The sequence below is a fragment of the Dromiciops gliroides genome, chromosome 4, assembly GCF_019393635.1.
Source record: "Dromiciops gliroides isolate mDroGli1 chromosome 4, mDroGli1.pri, whole genome shotgun sequence".
NCBI lineage: Eukaryota > Metazoa > Chordata > Mammalia > Microbiotheria > Microbiotheriidae > Dromiciops > Dromiciops gliroides.
The window spans coordinates 364,875,399-364,900,228 of NC_057864.1; the positions used below are offsets into that span (position 1 = coordinate 364,875,399).

Sequence of the window (24,830 nt, forward strand, 5' to 3'; positions counted from 1 at the left end):
CTTTTCAAAAAATACTATAAAGGATGAATAAGCGAACTGGCTTTTGTTAGAATTGGGAGCTTTAAAGAGAGATCTAATTTTATTTCTCTCCTTTGATTAGGAAAAAAAGATATGAAAGAGAAAATTTTTTTCATTTTTAATTGAAGGTTCCAGAATCAAAAGACTTTGAATCTTTTAGCAAATATTTCTTTACAGGGGTTTTTCTTTATCATTGGGCTTATCAGTCTTCAAAGTTTATATGTTGCTTAGACGGGGGAAAAAACTATTTATTTGTTTCATAGCAAAGAGCTGAGGACAGAGCAGGACCTTAGAACGTGCCCGATTGGTGGTTGTGTGTTCCATTTAAATACTGTGTAAAGGTGCAAGTACAAAGAGAAATTGGTTCATGGACTTTTCTGATTGGATGGCCACATGTATATTTGGTTGATAAATTAAGCAGATTCCAAAAAGCAAAATGCTATGTATATGTGTGCACATGTCTGCATATGTATGTCTGGCAACAGTGCTTTTTGCTTCATATAGCTTGCTCTATAGTCACAGGTATCATTTGATTAGCTGCCAAACTGATGTTGCTATTATTTTTTTATTGTATTTTGAAAGGCCTGAAGTAAACTTGAAGAAATATGCTGGATGCCTCAGGATATTGAAATGTCACGAACCACCATATAATATACTCAGTAGCCCCGATTATGTTGGTGTGACCAAAGGATGTTCACTTGAGGTTTGTTGGTTCACATTTCAGACTCATACCATATGTATTTTTAACTACCTGGATAGGATATGCTTTATTTTAGTAAATGTCCTCAGGCAGATTCTTCCTCTGCATCCTATAGACCATAATATTGCTATATAAAAACGGTGAAGTGACTTTTTTTTGCTCTGTGAATTTCCATTGCCCAAACTAAGTTGGTGAAATGATAGTTCACAAAATAATTATGCCTGGTCAGCAGTTTGTCTATAGCTTGGGTCCAGATCCCTTTCATAGAAATCAGAACTATCTTAAAGCAGGGATCCTGCAAATTTCAATCTTCTTTGCATCTATAATGTGAGAGGGATGTTTTTGTTAGTTCTGGGACCTTTAAGGAGAAATCTAATTTAAATCTAATAATTCACTGGTAACAGAATCTAGAGCCTCTGAGATATATCAGTGGTTAAACAATGGGGCTAAATCTATTAAGATAAAATTATATAGGAAAGAAATGAAAGTCCTATACTTGGATTCCAAGAGCAATTGGGCAATTACAGGATGGTGTTGGTAGGCATGTCTAGAGAAAAGTGTGTTAAAGATTGAGTGGTTTAGCACAGGAAAGTTCAATTCACTATCAGTTTAAAATATGATAAGGCAGTCAAAAGGACAAAAGACATAGCAGCCCAGACCGGTACTTTGTCTTTGTCAGACCATGTGTGAAGCATTTCATTCAATTCTAGGCCCCTCCTTTTAGCAAAGGACACTTGGTAGACTCAAAGGCAGTTAATCAGAATGATGAAGGGACTGGAAAGGCATGCCATATAAAAATCAGTTGAGGGAAGGGGGGGCAGCTGGGTGGCACAATGGATAGAGCACTGGCCCTGGAGTCAGGAGTACCTGAGTTCAAATCCGGCCTCAGACACTTAACACTTACTAGCTGTGGACCCTGGGCAAGTCACTTAACCCCATTGCTCCTCACTGAAAAAAAAAATCAGTTGAAGAAAGTAGGGATTCAGTTAAGTTGTTTTCCAGTTGTGTCTGACTTTTCGTGATCCCTTTTTGGGATTTTCTTGGCAGAGATTCAGCAATATTTTGTGATTTCTTCTCTTTCTCCAGCTCATCTGATAGATGAGGAAACTGAGGCAAACAGGGTGAAATGACTTGCCCAGAGTTACATAGCTAGTTAGTATCTGAAGCCAGATTTGAACTCGTGAAGATCGTTTCCTGGCTCCAAGTTATGGCACACCACACAAAAAAGAATAATTGATTTGTTTTAAGATTTTGTTTTCTTTTAAGTGGGGCAATGAGGGTTAAGTGACTTGCCCAGGGTCACACAGCTAGTACATGTCAAGTATCTGAGGTCAGATTGAACTCAGGTCCTCCTGAATCCAGGGCTGGTGTTTTATCCACTGTGCACCTAGCTGCCCCCAAGTGACTTGCCCAGGGTCACACAGCTAGTAAGTGTCAAGTGTCTGAGGCCGATTTGAACTCAGGTCCTCCTGAATCCAGGGCCGGTGCTTTATCTACTGCACCACCCTAGCATGCCCCTCACCCAATATATTCTTGAAGCTCAATATCTTCAAATATTTGAATGTCATATGGAAGAGAAATTAAACCTATCTCTTTGGTCCTAGAAGTAGTGGGTAGGAGATGGAGAAAGGCAGATTTGAGTTTGAGGTAAAAAGCACTTCTTAAAAATTAGAACTGTCCTAAAAACTTCTAAAGCCCCTTTCAACTGTGGGATCTGTGAAGAAAACATTAAAGGCTGAAGGAACCCCTTGCACTGGGATTATCCAGTATTACTCCACCCATATCATAGTTACTCAGCTCTTCCTGGATACCATGGAGAAATTAAATAATCAGTATCATTCCTACCCCACAGTCCCACCTGATTGCCTTATACATGGCTGTTCAAAAAACCTGAACTCTATTTCAGGGCAGTAGTTTTACACACATATGAGACTGAAAAAATTGACTCTTGTCCTTTAAAAGAAGGACCATAATTAATAGTCAACTTTATCAATTACTAAGAACATCATGCAACCTCTAAAGCAATAAATTTGCTTTAAAATGATATTTTAAGTCTAAATAAAAGACTTTTAGTCTCACTGAAATGAAATTATAATTAATTTGGCTTCCATTACCAGAATATTTTCTTCCTCTTCTTTCTGGGAGGACACGTCCAGATGATATGGTTATATCACCACTTCTTCTAGCTGCTACCATTTCTGGGGTCTTGTGGCTCCCCACTCTAGGAACTATTTGTCCATTCTTACCACGTCAATCCCAAGCAGCCATTCTGGTACTCAAGGGTTCTGCCATTGCCATCTCTGGTGCCCTGATCTCTAGTACATGTCTCAACCCATTGAGAGATATATATTTCCTCCACTCAAACACAATGTGTTGAAAGCTGCTGAGGCCTGCATAAACTTCAGAGAGATACAGTGAACAATGAGAAGACGATAATCCCTTTATGTACCAAATTAGAACTCAAGTTAAGGGGGAAAAATCAAGGATGCATCTACCAATCCGACTATACAATTCCAATATCAAATGAAAAACTGCCACAAGAGCAGTCCCACCCTCACACTATACAGCCCCCTCTAGCTCTTAAAATTCTGTTCTCTCAGACTCTTACTGGTACCTCAGGGCTTCTACTGTTCATAGCATTGAATTGATTTCTAGTCGCAAATTGGAACACCACATAATAGAGTGGGACCAGTTCTGCCACAGTGATTCTAGATGCACCCTGAGAAGCCTGGGAATAAGAAAAAGGGGAATATAGATGGAAATTTAAATCTTAAAGGAAAAGCACTGGAGCTCCTAGAAGAAAGTTTTACTGAGAACTTTAATCTTCCAAAGCCCAGCTCTCATTCACATTCAGAAGAGATATGTGGGGTTGAAAAATTTGGCTATAAAATGAATAGCCTGTATGCTTGAAATGATCATTCTGTAAAGTCCCACTTTTCAGTAAACAGGAATTATTTTGCAACTGGCGGATGAAGCAGCGATTCACTGTGGATAAATACTAAAGAGCAACAATTGACATACAGTAGTTTTATCTGAACTATCCCAAGCTCCTTGATTGAAAAAATTGCAATAGAAAGCTCAGGAGATTATGCCTTCTCCTAATACTTGTCATTTAAATGCCTTAGCTAGAGCAGAAATACTGTAAAGATAGTGTTGCCTCTAAAAGCCTCTTGCTTTTATGTCCAGAAAAAGCTAGAGGACTTGACGCTGATCACTTAGCATAGTTAATTCATTTTAAGAAAAATTTCCAGAAAGGGTCAAACTGGCCTTGGTATTTGTTAGAATCACATAGCAGCAATTGATTTATTAGCTTTGTGACAAAGTGTACATCATATGTTGTTAATGTCTGCCAGTCTGATTGCAGTTAGCAGGCCAAGTAGTAAATAGGCCATCCATATTTATGCTTTATTTATGTGTTTGGTTCATCAGAAAAAACATTAATAATCAGTTGATGAAAATGAAGAATGATTAATTTTAAGGGTTTTTTTTTTCGGGGAGTCAGATTGTAACACACACCCGCAAAACTCAAAATAGGATGCAAAACAGTGTTCTTGTATTGTTTGATAGAAAAACCATAGAATACAAATTCGCTGGTCACAACTCTGATTTAAGCTGAAGCTGGCCAGTTGGGACAAAGCTCAACTTCTGAAAAAATAATTGCTTAATAGTATGAAGATATTCATTTGTTTGACAAGAAAGTACTTTGTACTTTGTAGCTATCTTATATAATTTGTCTGTACATGTTATCTCTTCATCTTAGAATGCAAACTCCTCCAGGGAAGGAATGGGTTTTTTGTCTTTAAATACCCTCCATTTAGCTAAGTAGCTGGCACACAGTAGGAGATAAATAAATGGTTGTTAAATATTTCATGTGTATGCTTGTCCAGTGCTTAACATCATGCTTAGCGCATAGTAGGTGCTTAATAAATGACTGTCGATTATTTTAGTGGATTTGAAAGTGGGATGACAAGGACAAGAGTAACTTAGTGGTCTCATTTCTAATAGTCATTTCTCTCTTTCTCTACACAGAATGTTTACATCGTTAGTTTTCCAAGCTGGATTTGTAGAGCTTCCACCAGTGGCACTTGATGTTGGCACAGAAATCAACCTTTCTTCAGCACCAAAACGAGTTCTTGGGGATCATTCTTCTAGGAAGTAGTGGAGCTAATACTCACCAAGGAGAGGAAACGCAGACAGACGGACAGGTACAAAGAAATAGAGCATCCATGTTTGTTTGTGCTTTCATGTTCTTGGCATCTCTTCTTTAGGGAAGAGATGGGGAAGGCATTTGGAGTTTACATTTGCTATTCTTGTTATTTTTATACCTGTTAAAGAAGGAAAGTTTTTACAACTTTCTTTTTGCTAGCTGGTGGCAAACACCGATTTTGCTTCTTACCTGAAACTGTGATTTAATCATAATCATAATAATAGCTAGCATTTTATATAGTGCTTTAAGGTTTGCAAAGTGCTTTACAAATATTATCTCATTTGATTCTCAAAGCAAGCCTGGGAGGTAGGTACTATTATTATCTCAGTTTTACAGATGAGGAAATTGAGGCTGAGATTGGTTAAGTGACTTGCCCAAAGTCCCACAGCTAGTAAGTGTCCAATGCTGGATTTGTTTGGGGTTTGGGGGTTTTTGTTTTGTTTTTGTTTTTTCTTGGGTTTGGTTTGTTTGTTTGTTTTGCAGGGCAATGAGGATTAAATGACTTGCCCAGGGTCACATAGCTAGTAAGTGTCAAGTGTCTGAGGCCAGATGCAAACTCAGGTCCTTCTGAATCCAAGGCCGGTGGTTTATCCACTGCGCCACCAAGCTGCCCTTTGTTTTGTTTTTGGTTTGGTTTTTTTGTTTGTTTGTTTCTCCCCAAGGCTAGATTTGAACTCAAATCTTCCTGACTCCAGATGCATTGTGTTACCTAAACTGCCTTTGCCAATATCCATGCCTACCTCTGTTCATGCATAATTTTATTTCTGATTTACATAGAAGTCTCTATTGTGATTTTTCTGAGTTAGCTAATCAAGGAGCAAGAAACAGGAATTTGCTTTGTTTTACTCCAAAGATACATGTGATTTGTATGTGCAACAAAAAACTTGCAGTCTAGTCCTAGTAATTTTCCTGATTGTGTTACAGTTAACCCTTCCACCTCAACAAACTTTCCCCATCTCAGTTTCATTATGGCACGGACTAGCATAAGAAATTAAAAGGGAATTTGGAAGGAGTTTGGAGGAAGCTGCAGACCGACACATGAGGGCAACAGAAAACACAGGAAAAAGTTTTAGAAACTCAGAATGCATAAAATATATGTATAGTGATATATAATGTCAACACATTTTATCTTTTTTTTGTTTTGTTTTGTTTTTTTTGTTTTTTTTGTTTTAGTGAGGCAATTGGGGTTAAGTGACTTGCCCAGGGGTCACACAGCTAGAAAGTGTTAAGTGTCTGAGGCCGGATTTGAACTCAGGTACTCCGACTCAGGGCCGATGCTCTATCCACTGCGCCATCTAGCTGCCCCACATTTTATCTTAATAACATAATAATTTGGGGGGCAGCTAGGTGGTGCAGTGGATAAAGCACTGGTCCTGGATTCAGGAATAGCTGAGTTCAAATCCAGCCTCAGACACTTGATACTTACTAGCTGTTGTGACCCTGGGCAAAGTCCACTTAACTCTCATTGCCCTGCAAAAAAAACAAACAAAAACAAAAAAACATAATAAATCAATATCCATCCCTGATACGAAGGGAGGGCCAGGAAATTTTACACAGATTTTCCAGATTGGGGCGGGGGGTGGTAATCATGCCTCTAACCCCCTGGAAGGGATAATTATAATACTATTTGTCTAATGCAAAACCAACTCAACTGATGGAGAGGAGGCTTAACATGAAAATAAGATCTCTGTGGAATCTAAAGCCAAGAGAAATGGTTGCCCTCATTATAAAGGAATTTTGGGAAGTCTATGAAGAGCTTCAAATACAATAAATCACCTACATAATTTCCCAAATTTCTGTCCTTTGGGCTTGTCTTCGGGCAATCCTACTTCTAGTCAAATGATCTCACATTAATCAGCAATAAGGCAATACTTCTCACCTTGATTCATAGATATTTTATGCACTACAGCAAAGATAATTTGTTTCCATAATTGCATTGGAATTTTTTTAATCGCACTGGGCAGCTAGGTGGCGCAGTTAGATAAAACACCAGCCTTGGATTTAGGAGGACCTGAGTTCAAATTTGACCTCAGACACTTAACACGTACTAGTTGTGTGACCCTGGGCAAGGCAAGTCATTTAACCCTTATTGCCCTGCAAAATTTAATTAATTAATTAATTTTAAAAAAATTTGCACTGAACCTATGACTTTGTCCCTATAGGGAACTTCCAATGAAAAAACTCCCAACCTATACTTTTTTTTTCTTTTTTCTTTTTTTTTTTTTTTGCAGGCAATGAGGGTTAAGTGACTTGCCCAGGGTCACACAGCTAGTAAGTGTCAAGTATCTGAGGCCAAATTTGAACTCAGGCCCTCCGGAACCCCAGGGCTGGTGCTTTATCCACTATGCCACTTAGCAGCCTTTGGCAGCCTATACTCTTTCAAATGTTTGGGGCCATGAGAGTGACTTGCACTGAGGCTCATATAGCAAGTATGTGTCAGAAGCAGTTCTTAAAACCAGGTCTTCCTGAATCTATACATTATGTTATGCTGCTTCTCAATAATAATGATGAGGATGATAATGGGGATGAGGATGTAAATGAGGATGAAGAGGAGGATGATAAATTGCAACAATAATAACAATGTTATCCGTCAAGAAAAGTATTTAGAGACTATAAACAACTTTCTAGAATGGGCTTCCCTAATAAGATAATAATTTTCCTTATCATTAATAGATGAGTTGTCTGAGTGCCAGCTCCAAATTCCTATTACTCAGTGTTAACCAAATCAGTTCAAATCAACAACACTTAGACTTTGCTTAGAAAAATGGATTTTTCCCTCATTAAAATTTCCCATAAACAATCTACGATAGCCCACTTGAAAATTAGTACTAACTTTAGAGTAATCCAATTATTTCTATATTTTAAAAATAGAATTCACTGCTAGAATAGAGTCATCTTTAAAAAAACTGCTCTTAAGGGTGAAAAAGTGAGTTTATAATATTCGACTTCTGCTAGTCACAGGATCTGGACTTTTCAAATTGGCCCTATTTTCAAACTATATGTCCTTGTCCGTCACGTTTAACAATGACATTGCCAGCAAATTTCATATTGACTCTGGCTTTGAGCATGTTCAGTTACTTGGCAGAATTTGTTGGCTTGAGATATGCAGGGTTTATGAGAATTTTGTTGTGGGGGAGGGCAGGGGGGGGTGTTTCATCAATCAGCCAAAACATTTCTTAAATGACTACTACATGCTTAGTGCTATGAGCCCTTTCTTCATATGCCATGAGCAGAAGCCCAAATCTTCAGAATATTCTGTGCTCAACACAGTTATTTCCTATTGAGCCAGAGAGAGAATGATTGGGGCTATTGTGAATATATGATTCTAATTCCTCACCGCTGAGAACTCTTAGGGAACCAAAGAGAACATTGCGCACCCTCATGCACATGCTCCATGAGTAATGGAGCAATACCTGACATCAGCTTTAGGAAACTCGACTGTATCCAAGCTCCTTGGGGTCTAGCACCAGATACCAAAACCATAGTGGTTGCTATGGTAACCATGGCAAGAAGAAAGCAGCCTCATTTTTTGGAAGAAAAAAAATTGTTTTCCTCCCTTCTGACTGTAGAATAAAAAGTTACGCATTTGTGATAACAATCTATTCAACCAGCTAGCTTAACATACCTTCAGTTTAAACTGTTCAAAATGTCATGAGCTTGAGAGCCTGGCTAAATCTTTAAAAAGCCAGCTGGAGCCCTTCTCCCATCAATTTCTATAACATTATTTCTACACGCACATATGAAGGCTGAGACTCTTATTTATACCTTGGACTTCCTGGTCAGCTTTTAGGTATTCATTGACCTAGTGTACATACTAGCAGGATTATACAGTAGAAGGACCATCAGATTTGGAGCAAGATATCTGGAAGCTTCCAGTCCCAAGCTCTGGATTCTAATATATGGCCTCCAGCAAGTCACTTCTCCTATGTGGGCCTCAGCATCATCATCTGTAAAATGAAGGGACTGGGCTATACAGTTCTGGCTTTTGTTTGTTTGTTTGTTTGGTTGGTTGGTTTTTAGTGGGGCAATGAGGGTTAAGTGACTTGCCCAGGGTCACACAGTTAGTATGTGTCAAGTGTCTGAGGTTGGATTCGAACTCAGGTCCTCCTGAATCCAAGGCTGGTGCTTTGTCCACTGCGCCACCTAGCTGCCCTGGGCTATACAGTTCTAAGGTTCTTTCTGCTTATAGATCTGTCAACTTTTTACTAGCCAAGACAGCCACTGCCTTCAGCACATCAGTTAGGGGGCACTGTGGATAGGGCACTGGACTTGGAATCAGAAGGATCTGATCCAGCCTCAGGCACTTAATAGCTATGTGATCCTGGGCAAGTCACTTAACCTCTCTCATCCTCTGTTTCCTCATCTGCAAAATGGAGATGATCATAATAGTGCCAACTTCAATGGGTTACTGTGAAGATCAAATGAGATAAACACACATGAAGTGTTTTGTGAATCTTAAAGCAATATATAATTACTAGCTATTATTATTACATATGTATTACATTATACTATGTTACTATGAATACCTTATTATTATGTCATTATTGCCTTATTATTACAGTGTATGATAATTAATGACTATTAGTATTATACCACGTCACATCATTATGCTATATTTTATAACAATTATATCAGTATTACCTTATGCTATATATTATTACTACATTATTACATGTATAGTTATATCATATACATTATTATTATTATTATTATTAAATCCATCCTAACGTATCAGTGCTCTGAATCTTGACCATTATACTGATTTTTACACCATTGCTGGCCTTCTGGCTTTACATAGCAGGTAAAAAACAGTAGGCGTGTGAGTCAAATGCCTGTCTTGTTTGGAAGTCTGCTGTAGTAAAGAGCCATTTGGCCCTCTTCCCTCAGAGATAGAATCCCAGAGTGGCTGCATTCATATTCCTCTCTGCACACATCTGTGACTAAGTGCTACTTCTGATTGCCATATGATCTCAACTAACCAGCAGTCCATTCCCCACTACAGGCCTATTATGCGATGTTCCTGAACAAAGGCCGTCTGGAAGTGCATCTCTCCACTGGAGCGAGGACCATGCGCAAGATCGTGGTCAAGCCAGAGCTAATTCCATTTCATGATGGGAGAGAACATTCCATTCATGTGGAAAGAACCAGAGGGTAACAATAGCAAAATAGTTCTTAACTGCAACCCAGTGATGGAGTCAAAGGAAGCTTCTGCCTTCACATCAGACTGCATAAAACAGTATATTTTTAGCTGCTTTTTATTGAGCTTTTAGAGAAACTTAATTTTCCCTCTTTTAGAACTGTTATACTTTAGCGATATAAAATTGTCAACTGATTCTCAAACAAACATTTAGGATTTCGCTCCTAAATTTATTGTTCTCTCTCTGAGAGGCAGGGTAGTACTGGCTTCAGAGTCAGGAAGGGCTAGATTGAAGACCTGTCTCTGACCCATAGTGCTTTGTGACCCTGGGCAAGTCTCATAAAGCCTCAGGACCCCCAGGCAGCTCTGTAAAATTAGAAATAGTAGTGTGGGTACTGATCTTGGTAGAAGCAATTTACTTCCTTGGAGTTCTCTTTTCCAGTGGAATTAGAGGTCCAGTAAAAAAAAATGCTAAATAGTCATCCATTAATTCTCATCTATATTCAGACACTTAGGAGCTTTGCTACTAAACTTATCATTTGTTCTACAAGAAGCTAGAAAGCACATTGAATAGTCTACTGGCTTCAGAGTCAGAAAGGACTGCGTTAAAAGTGAGCAGGCCTGAGGAAACAAAAAGAATCATTCTCCCTTTCACACTAGTATAAATTAATGAATGACTCCTTTCTTACCAACCCATGAAAGCTGTCTTCCTGACCTATGGATGAGTGAGTAAGCCTTGTATATTCCCATTATTTATTTCCTCAAAAGATTTCCATAGTTTGCTTTTATCCTGTTAGAAAAAGCATCTGTATCATATATTTGTATTCCTTTTGATAGCCGGGAGGGATAAAATCAGGCTAGTCTACATATTTATCGGGTAAACAAAAACAAAACTAAAGACTTAGGGTGACTTTCCTGAGGTCTTATTGTAAGGTAGGAGACCTTACTCTAGCATATTAGCAGTTAAATGGTTAGATTGAATGTTTAGCCAGAAACTGGAAGTCAAATTGGTTGTAATCAGAGAATGCAAGGAATAGACTTACACAATTAACAGCATCAATGCATAGGAACTGGGCAAGTCAGCAAAGGCTAATGTATAGCATGTGTCTAATTCATTCAGAATATATTATTAAATTTCCTGGGTAATGTGCAGAATACAAAGAAGTAGTCTTTGATCTCAAGTTTCCAGTCTAATACATGGCATATATATGTGTGTGTGTGTACATACATACATACATATACATGCATATACATATATATGTATATATGTGTGTGTGTGTATGTATATATATATATATATAAACTGTAATACAAGGTAAATGATAATCATCACCAGGAGAGTAAAGCAAATTTCTAGGAAAGTTTGGAGAAGGGAGATCTTATTTCCCAGAGAGAGCGAGGGAATGGAAGAGGAAAGGAACTAAGGGATGGCTTTATGGAGCAAGTGCCAAATGAGCAGAGCCTTGCAGAAAGGACAGGAATTAAAGTAATTGAAAATGGGAGAAGCAGGAAGAGTAGAAAGCATTTCAGACAAAGAACTACATGAGCTAGGGAAAAAAAAGGAAGACAATGAATTATTTGGGAAAGTGGCCTATATCTTATTTATCTATGTTTACCTTCTACGGATTGGCATGGGTGTTTTTTTCTCCTAATAGATACTCGATAAATGTTTGTGAACACTTGAAATTGCATGCCTTACCTTGTTTAAATCTCTTATACAATTATAGGCAGTCCATCTAATCAGGACTAGCTAACTATTCCCAATGACTACTGGTTTAAGGTTGGTCAGAATCTCATGTGAGCTAACTGGACGCATAATGATGTAGTTGGAAAAATTATGGATTGGAAATCAGATCTAGGTTCGAATTTATTACCTGTGTGACCTGAGTCAAGTCATTTAATTTTTCTGGGCCTCAGTGTTCTTTTCTATATGATGAAGAGGTTGAACTATATAATCTCTAAAATCCTTCAGTTCTAAAATTTTGCAATCAGTTTCTTCCAGCTACTGTCACTAGTCTAAGATTCTGACAAATACTTTAAGGAGAAATTTGGCTATGTCATCTTGAGTTTCTTGAAGGCTTAGACCTAAATATGTCACCTTGTTTCTATCCTTGGCACCTACCAAAGATGCTTAATATATGTTTTTTTTTAATTTGCATAAATCCAGAAATGCCTTGTGGTTGTTGTTGTTCAGTCATTTTCAGTTGTATCTGACTTTTCATGACCCCATTTGAGATTTTCTTGGCAAAGATACTGGAATAGTTTGCCATTTCCTTTTCCAGATCATTTGACAGTTGAAGAAACTGAGGCAAAGAAGGTAAAGTGACTTGTCCAGGGTTGCACAGCTAGTAAGTGTCTGAGGACAGACTCCAGTAACTGAGTCTTCCTGACTTTGACTCTATCTGCTATGCCACCTAGCTTCCCAGACATGCTTTAAAAGCCTGAAAAAGGTCTGCTTGAATAGATTTTAAGCCCTGTGTCTGATTTTAGTCCACTTCTCACAGAAAGAAAGAAAAAAAACTAATGACCCCTAACATAAAAACAATCCTGAAACTTACTGTTCTTAAAATGCTTTAGTAACAAAATTTTCAAAGATTTTCTTCTTTTAGTCCAGTCCTGTGATTTCATTGGTTAGGGAACTCCTCATGATGAAACTGCAGCTACCAATATGGCTTCTGGGGCCCTTGGAAGTTAAGTGACTTACCCAGGATCACCCAGATTTTATGTGTCACAGGCAGGACTTCAAACTTAGGCCTTTCCTGTATATTAAGGCAATCTCTCCTCTTTCCTCTTCCCTACTCTTGACTCCTCTTGTCTCTGTCTCTCTCCTACCCCTCTCTCTCTGTCTTCCTCCCTGCCCCATCATGTCATGCTCATTCTCTCTAAGAAGTTATCACTGACAATCCCAGGCCACACTGAATCCCCTGAGGCCAGGTTTCTGCACTCTGATGTCCTCTGAACAGGTGTTTTTCTAAAAAGGGGATTTATTGAATCTAACCTCCCAGCTGTAAGCCATCAATGCAGCTTTTATTAGATTAAGCACAGTGTGCATTGAAAGCTCTTCACTCAGTTAATTGTCCATATAAACAAACAGTTTTGTTGTTCACAGATGATTATCTGGTAGAATAGTGGACACATCAGTGTATAGTCACTGAACTTGGTGCTAAAACTGAAACATTTTCTACCATATTTTCTCAAATAGCACTTACAGGTCAAATAAGGGTGAACATCCCATTATTTGGACTGTAGTAGAAGAACTGAGAATAGCTGTTATGCATTAGAATTGGAAGCAAAATGACCATTTTATTTCTTTTTTTTTAGTATATATATAGAATCCATTTATTTAGTGACTATCAGAGAACTAGGGCGTCCGTCCCTCTCCACCCTCATATTTTTTGTTCCTTTCCTCTATTTAAGAATCTCTATTAGAAGATCATCAGGCTCTGTCTAGGTTGCCTTCACTGTACTTCAGTTACCTGTCTGTATTCCCAGAAAAACCTTGAACTTGGAGTAGGAGATGCTTCAGTATCCCCATAGAGCCCACTTTTCCACACCTCCTATGGCACTTCTAGAGGGGAGACAAAAAGCATTTGTCTCTTCTCCTTTCTCCTCTTGCCTTTCTGTCTTCTACTCTCCCCATCTCCCAATCTGTAGCAGTACCTTCAGCAAGGGAGTTTGGGGACAGAATGGAGAAGAAGGGAAGGGAAGAAAGAAGACACAATAACAAAATTCTCTTCTCAAGGGAAGGCCAGTTCCTGCTACCCCGTCCTATAAATGTTTTACTCAGGGTGATGAATAAATTAATTAGCTCTTCTGGGTGCTCCCTCTCTTCTTTCCCCTTACCTCTCAGTCCTCCCCAACCCCTTCCTGCCCAGCTCCAGGCACAAAAACAATGCAAGGAGGTATGTGGATTTAGAGTGCCTTTACTTTACTGTAAAACCTAGTGTGATGTTTAAAATTTAATGTGTGGTTGCCTTATTCCTGTCCCAAGTGTAGGGAAAACTAGCTAGGGTTTACTTATGTGTAATTTCAAATTCTAAATGTGGGTCCTAATCTGTTCCCCCAGTTTTGGGGGAAACTGACTAAAATTACTGATAAAATGAGTTTAGGTTTTTAAGGGTTTATTGAAAGATAGTAAAAGAAGAGAAAGATTGAGAACAGAATTCCTGCAACCTGGCAATCCTATCTTTCCTCAACTCCTCTGTTTTCCTCTGCCGCCGCCACCACCACAGTGAAGTCAGGAACCCAAAGAGAGACAGAGCTCTCTGCACAGGCCCTCCTTCCTCCTTCCTGTCCCCTCCCAGAAAATGGGAGGCTCCTCAAGTTGATTGGCTGGTAGCCTTGATAGACAGTACCCATGAGCAAATGTCACTTCCCGACGCCAAGGAAAAGCCGCATGGCCTTGCCCTCAGAGGCATTCTCCTCATGGTGGAGCTTTCCTATAGTAAGTCTCCAGTAGGTGGCATCATTCCAATCATTGCACTTATAAATTAGAAGCTTTAGCACCAGTTTTGGGCATTAAGCATTTATTAATAAAAAGAGAAAAAGTGGGTTAGAAAGCTAAGAAAAGGCCTATCTAGCCTAGCATTCCAGCCTTGCCTGGTTCTTCCTCAATTTCTCCACTGTGAGCCTGTTCCAGAGAAGAACTTTTGAGAGCAAGCTTCCTCTGCATCCCAAGGAGAGGCAGTCCTTCCACACTGCTTCAAGTTAATTGGCTAGCATTGCCCAAATCCATTGATTCATGGGACCAGAGGGTGGTCCTGTATTGAGGTCAGAGTCCACGGCTTATGAGAACATAGCCTCTTGAGGGCCAGGCAGGTATGGTTTCGATTGAATTAACTTTAAGTAAGTCAATCAGTGAAGTCAGTCAATCTCAATCAAACCAATCAATCTCCTCAAGCTGGGGCCTTTGGGCATTGGCAAAGCCTATTATTTTCTTACACTAGTCAATCAAGCAATAAATCAATAAGCACCTACTATGTCCCAGGCAATATGCTAGGTGTCAGGTATACAAGAACAAAAATGAAATAGTTCCTGCTTTTCAGGTGTTCACAGTGTAGCAGGAGAGGACTGATTTGTGATGACAACATGGAGGGGGGGGGGAGAGGGAGGGAGGGTGGGAGAGGGAGGGAGGAGGCAAAGAGTTGGAGCAGGTAAGCACTGGGTGGTGGGGGCGGGAGTCAGATGAGCCTTGAAGGAAACTAAAGGAAGGAGGGAGAAAGGGAAGGTCCAATGGCAAGATATACATCAGAATGACTGGACATGGCCCCAGTGTTTTAAGGCAATTGGGATTAAGTGACTTGCTCGGGGTCACACAGCTAGTAAGTTTCTGAGGTGAGATTTGAACTCAGGTCTTCCCAACCTCAGGACCAGTGTTCTATCCACTGCACCACCTAGCTAAGAGGCAGTGTAGTATGATGAAGAAAGAACTTCAGATCTAATCCTAGTTCTGCCATGTGTTATCTATGTGACCTTAATAACAATCACTTCACCTCCCTGGGCCTCAGTTTCCTGCTCTGAAAAACAAGAGAGTTGAACCAGATGACTTCCAGTTTTAAATCTATGTTCCTATAAACAAAAAAAAAAAAAACGGGTGGGGATGGGGAGAAGAAACAGTCCTTCTTGCAGTAAGTAGGCTCTGCTCCATCTTTCCTATTTGTCTTTCCTTTGTTCCAGCACTGAGGATAATGCTGACAATAGCTGGTCTTCAGCATGAGGTTCTGAGGAAGGATCAGTACATAGAAGAGTATCTGGGGGACTGACAGTACTTTGCTGAGGACCCACTGCAGGCTCAGAGCCCTGTATTTCAGGCTGCCTCCCTGCTGCCCAACAGTCAGCATCCCTGTGGTCTCACCCTAGAGCTACTCCTCACAACCTGTTTCTGTGCCACCATTACTTTCCCTAGACCTAACCCTTAGGATTTGGGAAAGGATACTTAAGAAGGAAGTCTATAAAGAATAATTTAGAAAGTTTGCTCCTAAGTGAAGAAAAAGATAGTGTTTCCTGACTGTGCAACAAAATGGGAATTTCAGCATCATGTTAGTGCAATCCAAAATATACAGGCCATATGGACAAAATTCATGAGAAACCAATCTCACTTTATTTTAACACTCAGCAGAATGTTTTATCCCTACCCTTTTATCTTCTGCTCCAAGCCTTCCACCTTAGATCACATATGGTTTTAGGAACCCCATGATTCATTCTTCATGAACTGCAACTGCTAATCTTTATTTCTTCTTTTTAGAAAATCTTATACAAGAGATATGACTCCTTTTCATTTGAAACTAAATCAAGTAGTCAATCAAAAATGCCTTTATTAAGTGCCTAGGCACTATGATAGGTGCTAGAGATGCAAAGACAAAACAGTACCTACCTACCCTCGGAGTGCTTACATTCTTTCAGGGGACATAAAAGATGATAAATATAGAGATAGATAAGAGACAGACAGACAAGACACACAAAGCACATACAAGGTAATGGGGGAACGGACTAGCAGCTAGGGGAGTGAAGAAAGGTTTCACATAGAAGGTGATGCTTCAGCCAAATCTTAAATGAACATAGGGATTTTAAGAGGCAACGGTGGGGCAGCTAGATGGTGCAGTGGATAGAGCACTGGCCCTGGAGTCAGGAGGACCTGAGTTCAAATCCGGCCTCAGACACTTAACACTTACTAGTTGTGTGACCCTGGGCAAGTCACTTAACCCCAACTGCCTCACTTACAATTTAAAAAAAAGAGAGAGGCAAAGGTGAGGGAATACATTCCTAGTGATATAGAAAAGGCACAGAGGTGGGAGATGAAATCACATGAGTGGGGAATAGTAAAGCAGTTGGTTTGGCTATCTGAAAAGTCATCATTTGTAAAAAGCCTTGAAAATTATACAAATAAATATAAAGTAACTTGGGGGGGGGGGGTGGAACACCAGCAGCTAGAAAGGAGAAGAACCAGGAAAAGCATCATGTACACTCTTGCAAAATCATTGAATTTAAATGTTTCCCTTGTACCTCCAACCAGTGTCAGTGGTTAAATTCCCAAGACTGATGTCTCTCACTATTTTGTGTCCGTACACTTCCAAATCGAAGTTGTCTATATAGAAATGTCAAAAGGACCTGAGATACTTATAAGTCCCATATTATTGAAGAGACAAGCTACTACTTGACCCTCCTACCCTCCTAGATAGGTCACCTCAGCAGTAAGTAGCGTCAAGTCACATTAAATACTCCAAGCAGAAAACGTCCATTTGGACAAGTAGGTCAGCTAGCTGTGTTGACTCATCACTTTCTTTCTTTTGGTTTTCTCTGGACTCACAGTTGGGTTGAAAACCAGTACTAATACTTTGATTGGGAGCTTCCTGCTTGTTTGGGAACTTAGAGAAGGTAAGAGTATGACTTGGGCTTGGCAATCCAAGCATTTCTTCCTCAAGCCCTCCCAACACTCATTCTGTGAACTGAGGTTACTGGGTGTTACAGGTACCACAATTCTCTTGTGCATTCCCACCTCTTGATACCACTTTATTTCCATTCTAGCCAGCTGAGGACTTGACTGACTGCTACTATGTACAGGGTTCATACTCTAGATTTCCCAGGTTCACTACCACCTAGAACACCTGAAGGCTGAAAACCACAGGATTAGGATTCTCTCCTTATACCCTTCCACAGATTCCCCATAACAGTTCACCAACCTATTAAGTCTTAAAGAGAGTATTTTTAAAAAGACTTTATAAGGAACCCATAAAGCTAAGGGGCCCAATCAAACATTACAAGAGGTTTTACTATGTTCTTATGGGATACCCCTTTTTCCTAAGCACTTAAGCAACAGATACTATGCGAGGCCATGAAAGTGAACTGTGGCACCTGTGATACCCAGTAAACATAATGCACACATTGAGTGTGTTTTTAGGAACTTAAGGAATAAGTATGTGGATTGTAACTTCCAATCATACGAAATTTATTCTCCAGTTCCCAATTAGTAGCACAAGAACATGAGGCCTGGACAGGTTTTTCCCCCTAGTATGGCCCTTTCACAGGACTATTCAAGCCATAACACTGACCTGAGGGCATGGATAGGAAACCCCCTCCAACTCCAAGTGATGAATATCATTCTTTATCAGTGCCCCCAAAACTGTCTCTTCTTTGATGTTTCAGGCCTTATTCTACCTCAATTTTATGCTTCCCCTAGAAGCTGCTCTTTCTTGTCTCAGCTCATATTCTCTGGTCTGACTGGGCCACCTGAAATAGATTCCATTCCCTGGTTAACTTAGCCTTCCTGGATCTTCATAGTTGACTTAGTCTAGATGGTGAAATTACTTCTTCCACCTGTACTGTACCTGGGTCTCAAGCCCTATCACCCGGTCCACCAGACGCCTTGGGCAAGGTTAACCTTTGTATGTAAAATAAAGACATTGGTCTTCGATGACTTTTGAGGTCCCGTCAGTTCAAGATTTATAATCATAAGTATAGCAAAATAAAAATATTCCTTTCTTAATCAAACACTTTCAATATTAGGTCAACAAGAACGTAAGCAAGTTTTAGTGATTTAGCTACTGATCATAGAGGCAAAAACATGAATCCCCTCTATAACCTTCCTGAGAAGCAGTTATCCAATGTTCATCTAAAAGACTTCTGGGACTGAAAATTTACTATCTCAGTTTTCAGGCAGCTCTCATTGAAAGGAAGTATTATGGTTTGGTGGTGGTGGTTGTTGTTGTTGTTTTTCCTTACAAGGCCAAAATCTACCTTCATTTTATGTCTGCCCATTGCTCCTATTCTTACCTTCCTGGACCTAATCACTTTTTAAACATAATTCAATATAATGTTGACTATTAAAATCTAAGAGTCCAAAGAATAGTTGTTCAAAATCTATTAAGCACCTGTTCCATGAAAGGCACTGGGGATAAAATAATGAAAGAAATCATTCTGACCCACAAGTATCTTCCATTCTGTCAGTAAACACTAAATTTACATAGGTAAATAGATACAATATAATTTGAGGAAGGAGAGATTACTATCAACTAGGTGTTCCAGAAAAGCTTCCCGTGGGAAATGGCAGCTGAGTTTACTCTTGAAGAAAGTTAATGATTTTTTTTTTGGGGGGGGGGAGGGACAATGAGGGTTAAGTGACTTGCCCAGGGTCACACAGCTAGTAAGTGTCAAGTGTCTGAGGCTGGATTTGAACTCAGGTCCTCCTGAATCCAGGTCTGGTGCTTTATCCACTGCACCACCTAGCTGCCCCTGTTCAGAGCTTCTTAAACTTTTTCCACTCACCACCCGTTTTCACCCAAGAAATGTTTATGCAACCCCAGGTGCATGGGTATATAACAAAGCTTCTTAACGTTTTATTGTTGCCAAATTTGTTGTGACCTCCACATTCAGTTTTGTGGCCCCATATGGAGTTGCGACCCACAGTTTAAGAAGCTTTGATATAGTGAACCTATGAGTAAGAAGTGGAAGTTTATTTCCCCTTGGCTAATCCTTAAAGGGGTAGCTGTGATAAATCTTTTCTTCTGGCATTAGATGTGATCATCTGAAAATAAGGTGCTTCATTAAAAGCTTTTATCCAGAAAAGGAGAAATTGCTTAATCATGATTCACATGTTACCCAAAAGCCTCTAGTTTCCTAGAATTAATGGGAAAAAAAAACCTTTTGGCAATAATTTTCATACCTATGATTTTTGCTAACAACAAGCTTTGTTTCGGAGTCCAAGGGAAAATGAGTAGATGACACTTTCTTCTGTTGTTTCCACACAATTTCTTCTTTTTTCCACTTTGAAAAATGACTGAACAATGAAATATTTAGTGTTTGGCCATGCTTTTAACATGATGTGCTACATCTATCCCTACTTAAGATACTTTTAATTTCTGTGTCTCTCAGCCTCATTGCCCAAAGATAGAGATGCCGTTCAGCGACTCTCCAAAGTAATTCAGCTCACGATACACTGCCTTCATTATTAATATCATCATAGAATTAGATACTAGAAGGGACCTCAGAGGGCATCTAATTCAACCAACCTTCTCATTTTATGGATAAAAAAATCAAGGCCCAGGGAAGTTAAATGATTTGCTCCAGATGACACAGGCAGAAAGTGTCAGAGATAAGAATTGAACCCACATCCTCTGGCTCTAGCGTCAGTGCTCTTTCCAGTACACCACATGTATTTCCCCATCCCCCCCCTGCCAAGCACTAGAAGCCCATATTCCACCGAGGTTTTCTATCCCCACAGATTTTTTTGCCCCTCCTATAATGCAGAGTTTTCAGTAATCTCATTACTTGCCTTAATCTCTCCAAATAATGAACTTCCACGTCTATATGTCCTTACTCTTTGACAGTAACGGTCCTGTAGCTCATACATTTGATCATTTTTATAGTTATAGTTCTTCATCTCCTCTGTAATCCTTTCTTATGTGAGCTGATGTTGTTGGCAAATGAATCCATTACCTCCCTATCTGTTTTTATCTTGTGGAAATCAATTAAGAAAAGTCAATGAGTGTCCACCATGGAAAGTCACTGAAGACGGGAAATTAACAATAATGTTCCTTCCTTGCCCTCTCTGCTCAGGCATAGGCAAATGACAGCTGAAATTCATTGTAAAATGTACAGTATATGTTTGCTGCATTGTGTATTCATGCAACCTAAGCACTCTGGAGTGCTGTTTGTCCCATAGCAAGAAGATAATAATAGCTAGCGAAAACCAAGAAATAAAGAGGAAAACCAAATGTGACCCTACGCTGCTATAAACCTACTGAGCCCTGTAAGATTAGACATTATTTCACAGTAGAGAAGTCTAAGGTCTCACCACGGCAGTGTTATCAGGCTGCAGACCACAACAGCCATCTCAACCAGAGAATAATATTCCTGCAACATCACAGTCTGGCCTTGTTGAGCTCTTAGAGAGAGTTAATGAAGGAGGCAAACAAGGAGATCCTGAGAGACAATAACATTTGCTTAATGCTCCTAATCATCCCATTTCAGTTCATTCATGGCTACAATGGGTAGGGGGAAAGGGATGGCCATAAACAGTCAATTTCTAAACCTCATGTATCTTTTATTTGTATTTTTGACATTTCATCAGCATGTTTACTGTCCAAGTGGATGAAGACCGAAAGCATATGCAGAATCTAACAGTGGAACAGACTATTACCATTAAAAAACTCTTTGTCGGAGGCGCTCCTTCTCCATTTCAACCTCCCCCACTCAGAACTATCCCTTCTTTTGAAGGCTGTATATGGAACCTGGTTATTAACTCCATGTAAGTAAACCTCCATTTTCTAACTTTTTTTTGCAGGGCAATGGGGGTTAAGTGACTTGCCCAGGGTTACACAGCTAGTAAGTGTCAAGTGTCTGAGGCCAGATTTGAACTCAGGTCCTCCTGAATCCAGGGCCAGTGCTCTACCCACTTTGCCATCAAGCTGCCCCCATTCTCTAACTTTTATTATTTGTACCAAGATCACTATAACTATTGCCTTGGGATCATTTGCAGCGTAACTGGTGAAAACATATATGATATATAATATTAGGATAAATATCATACATGTATATATTTTACATCAATTTCCCCCAAGTGGCATGCATGGGGCATTTTATACGTGGCAGGAATTGTCATACGTGGCACAAATGATTAGCAGCCATTTCCAAGCCATGCCACTTTGGGCCATTCTCCTCATCTGCCACCCCCCACACACACACACAAACACACCTCAATTTGGAATGGTCTAGAGACCTTGATAAGTGGACTTTTCATCTTAACTAAAACAAGGTCACCATACTTCTTCCTCCCTTTCTAAAACATTCCATCTACACTATGCATATCTTCCTCATTCCTCTCCCACTAGAACAAGGACTCTGTCCCTAGATCCCTGGCTCTGATAAATGAGCTTTTGCCTTATATTGTGCAGAACCATGCTAGCATGATTTCCAAACTGTGCCAGCTATCTTCCCTTTTGTATTGCCTCCCCTCTCCCCCCCACCCCCAGCCTAGAATGTAAGTTACTTCAGGGTAGATATTCCCTTGTGTGTCTATATTTATTTCCCTAAGGCTTAATGCAGTATCTGGCACATGGTGTTTAATGTTTTTTTATTATTATTATTCATTCATTCAATTTTACCTCTTAAGGGAGAAATAAATCTGATTCCAGGCACAAATAAACTTTGGGAAACAGATAAGGAGAAAGTCAAAAACATTGAAGCCAAATGCAGATTTATATTAATGGACTTCAAAGCAGTAACTAGAATGACCAATATTTGCTGTGAGGGTGGAAGACAAACAAATTGAGTTATAAATCTTGCCATTTCCTTCTGTTCTTTTAGCCCGATGGACTTTGCTCAACCCGTGTCCTTCAAAAATGCAGACATTGGTCACTGTATAGATCACAAACCTGGTGAAGGAGAGATTGAAGTTACTCCAGAACAAATTGTCTTCCCTCCTGATTCTGGCCTTGAAGAGGATAAAGAAACCACACCAGCCTTTCCAATATTCCCCTCACCTACACCTACTCTTGCTCGGGTAAGTCTTTACATTCACTCAAGTATCAAGATGGAAACAATGGCATTATTACCACAGAGGAGCAATAGGTGCCTCTGAAATACTATTACTTAACTCTATTCCTTTTTTGGGCTAATCATCTCTCTCAAGATATGTAGGTTGAGTCAAACCAAATTACATTTGGCGAGTAAAGAGATTAATATTTCTTTTTTCCCTAGATAAAGCTCAGATCATCAGGTCATAGCATCTTGAAATAGGAAGAGATATAACCTTCCACATTATTCTTCCTCCAAATCATTCAGTATAAACAACCCATAAGAGCTGACATTTTACAAGGTAGATCTAAAAGGCTACTGTTCAACAACAAGAACAATAATGATGGTGGTGGTGATGGCAATAGATAGTGACTTTCTTCACTTATAGAGAACTGAGGTTTGCAAAACCATTTACACACATCCTTTGATCTTCACGACAATCCTATTGTGAATAGAATGCTATTGCTCAGTCCATTTTACAGATGAGGAGATGGAGGCTAAGAAAGGTAAAGTGATTTGTCCACGGTCACATAGGAACTAAGTTTCTGAGGCAGGATTTGAATCTCAAAACAACAGCAACAACAACAACATTCATTTTTCTCCAGTTTCAACAACTGACATTTTTAAAGCGTGGACTGTCTGTGAGACCCTGGAGGGACGTGAAGACAGGACAAAATCAAAACAGCCCCAGAGGTTAAGAAGGTTACATGCAATTGGGATGACATAATATGCATAGAAATATGTGAATACTCTGGCTTCTTTAAATGTCACCCCTTGGCTTCCATCTCTCTGTTCTCCTTCTGCCCTCTGGAGCATTAAAATTTCATCCCTCTTCTACCCTGACAGCCCTTCACAAGTTTAGACAGCTATTATGTCCTCCCTAAAATGACTTTCTGAGCCTATCCTCTTGGCTGTGAGCTTTCAAAAACACTGTAAATGGTTCCTTGAAAACACCTACGAAGTCTTCCATTTACCCTAGGATGTAATTTGTGTAAGCCTGGAGATAAAGTCTCATTCAAACAGAGTAGATGTAGTACACCCTTTTGTGGTTGTTGCTGTTCCGTCGTGTCTGACTCTTCATGAACCCATTTCGGGTTTTCTTGGCAGAGATACTAGGGTGGTTGGCTATTTCCTTCTCCAGAGTATTTTACAGATGAGGAAACTGAGGCAAACAGGGCTAAGTGACTTGCCCAAGGTCACACAGCTAGTAAGTGTATGAGGTCAAATTTTAATTCATGAAGATAAGTCTTCCTGATTCCAGGCCCAATACTCTAACCACTGCACCACCTAGCAGCCCCAGCACACCCTTACTGTTTACTATTTGGAAAGTGCTTAGCACAGTGATTGGCACATGGTAGGTGTTATATAAATGCTTCTTGCCTTCCCTTTCCTTCCCTTGCCTTCCCGGGGCATTAATGTCCTTTGTACCAATGTTTATTCTACTCCTTCCAGGTGGAAAATTGTTCTTGTTGGGGAATAAAGTAGGAATCAAATGATTCTGTTTTCTCACTTCGATCTGTTAGCATTATACCAGTTCATCACTGAAGCATAGCTATGGAGCTGGAAAGGACCTCAGAGCCCATCTAATCCAAACCCCTCATTTTACAGATGAGGAAATCAAGACCCGGAGAGGTATAATACTTCATCCAAGGTCACACATGTAGTAAGCAGCAGAGTTGGAATTTGAACACAAGCCCTTTGATTCCGGATCCAGTGCTTTTCCCACTCTACCATACTATAGTAGAAAAATTGCCCTAGTCACTCAAAAGTCCAATAAGAAAGCCTGCTGTTGAATCACAGCCTGGGAGAGGGGAAACTATATTGATGGAGATATCTCCTTTCCTTGTTAATCTTCTTATTCTGAATAAGAAAAACCAATTTATTAACTGGGACATTTTTTTCTAAGCTTCTCATGTCTTTTTTTTTCTTTTTTGGTCATCAGTTATGTGTGCCTCCTTCAGTATTTTCTGCTTTTTGTGAACACATATGATGAGCTCCTTAGAGCATTCTGTATGTAGTCACATTGCTTTACTTAGGTCATAGGTGGTGGTTGTTGTTAGTCCTTCATTCCCAAAGAGGACCATTGGGGTGATGTCATAGCTTGCACTGAATTGGATTCAAGTGAGGGAAAGCTGTGTAAAGTCACGAACCTCACTCTCTCCTCCAGACCCATCTGGGTCCAGTGGCAAGATATGTGTGTGTATGTGTGTGTGTGTGTGTGTGTGTGTGTGTGTGTGTGTGTGCAGGACGACTGGAGA

The 24,830-nt window shown here is 39.7% G+C and overlaps 1 protein-coding gene across 1 annotated transcript in view; it reads left to right on the forward strand.

Moving 5' to 3' along the window:
- Positions 1 to 24,830, forward strand: part of LAMA2 (laminin subunit alpha 2) — an 804,877-nt gene that overhangs the window by 751,180 nt on the left and 28,867 nt on the right. Inside the window, 7 exon segments of the mRNA XM_044002871.1 lie at positions 601 to 721; positions 4,748 to 4,773; positions 4,775 to 4,844; positions 4,846 to 4,923; positions 9,928 to 10,076; positions 21,128 to 21,304; positions 22,363 to 22,558. Coding sequence (XP_043858806.1) covers positions 601 to 721; positions 4,748 to 4,773; positions 4,775 to 4,844; positions 4,846 to 4,923; positions 9,928 to 10,076; positions 21,128 to 21,304; positions 22,363 to 22,558 — 817 coding nt within the window.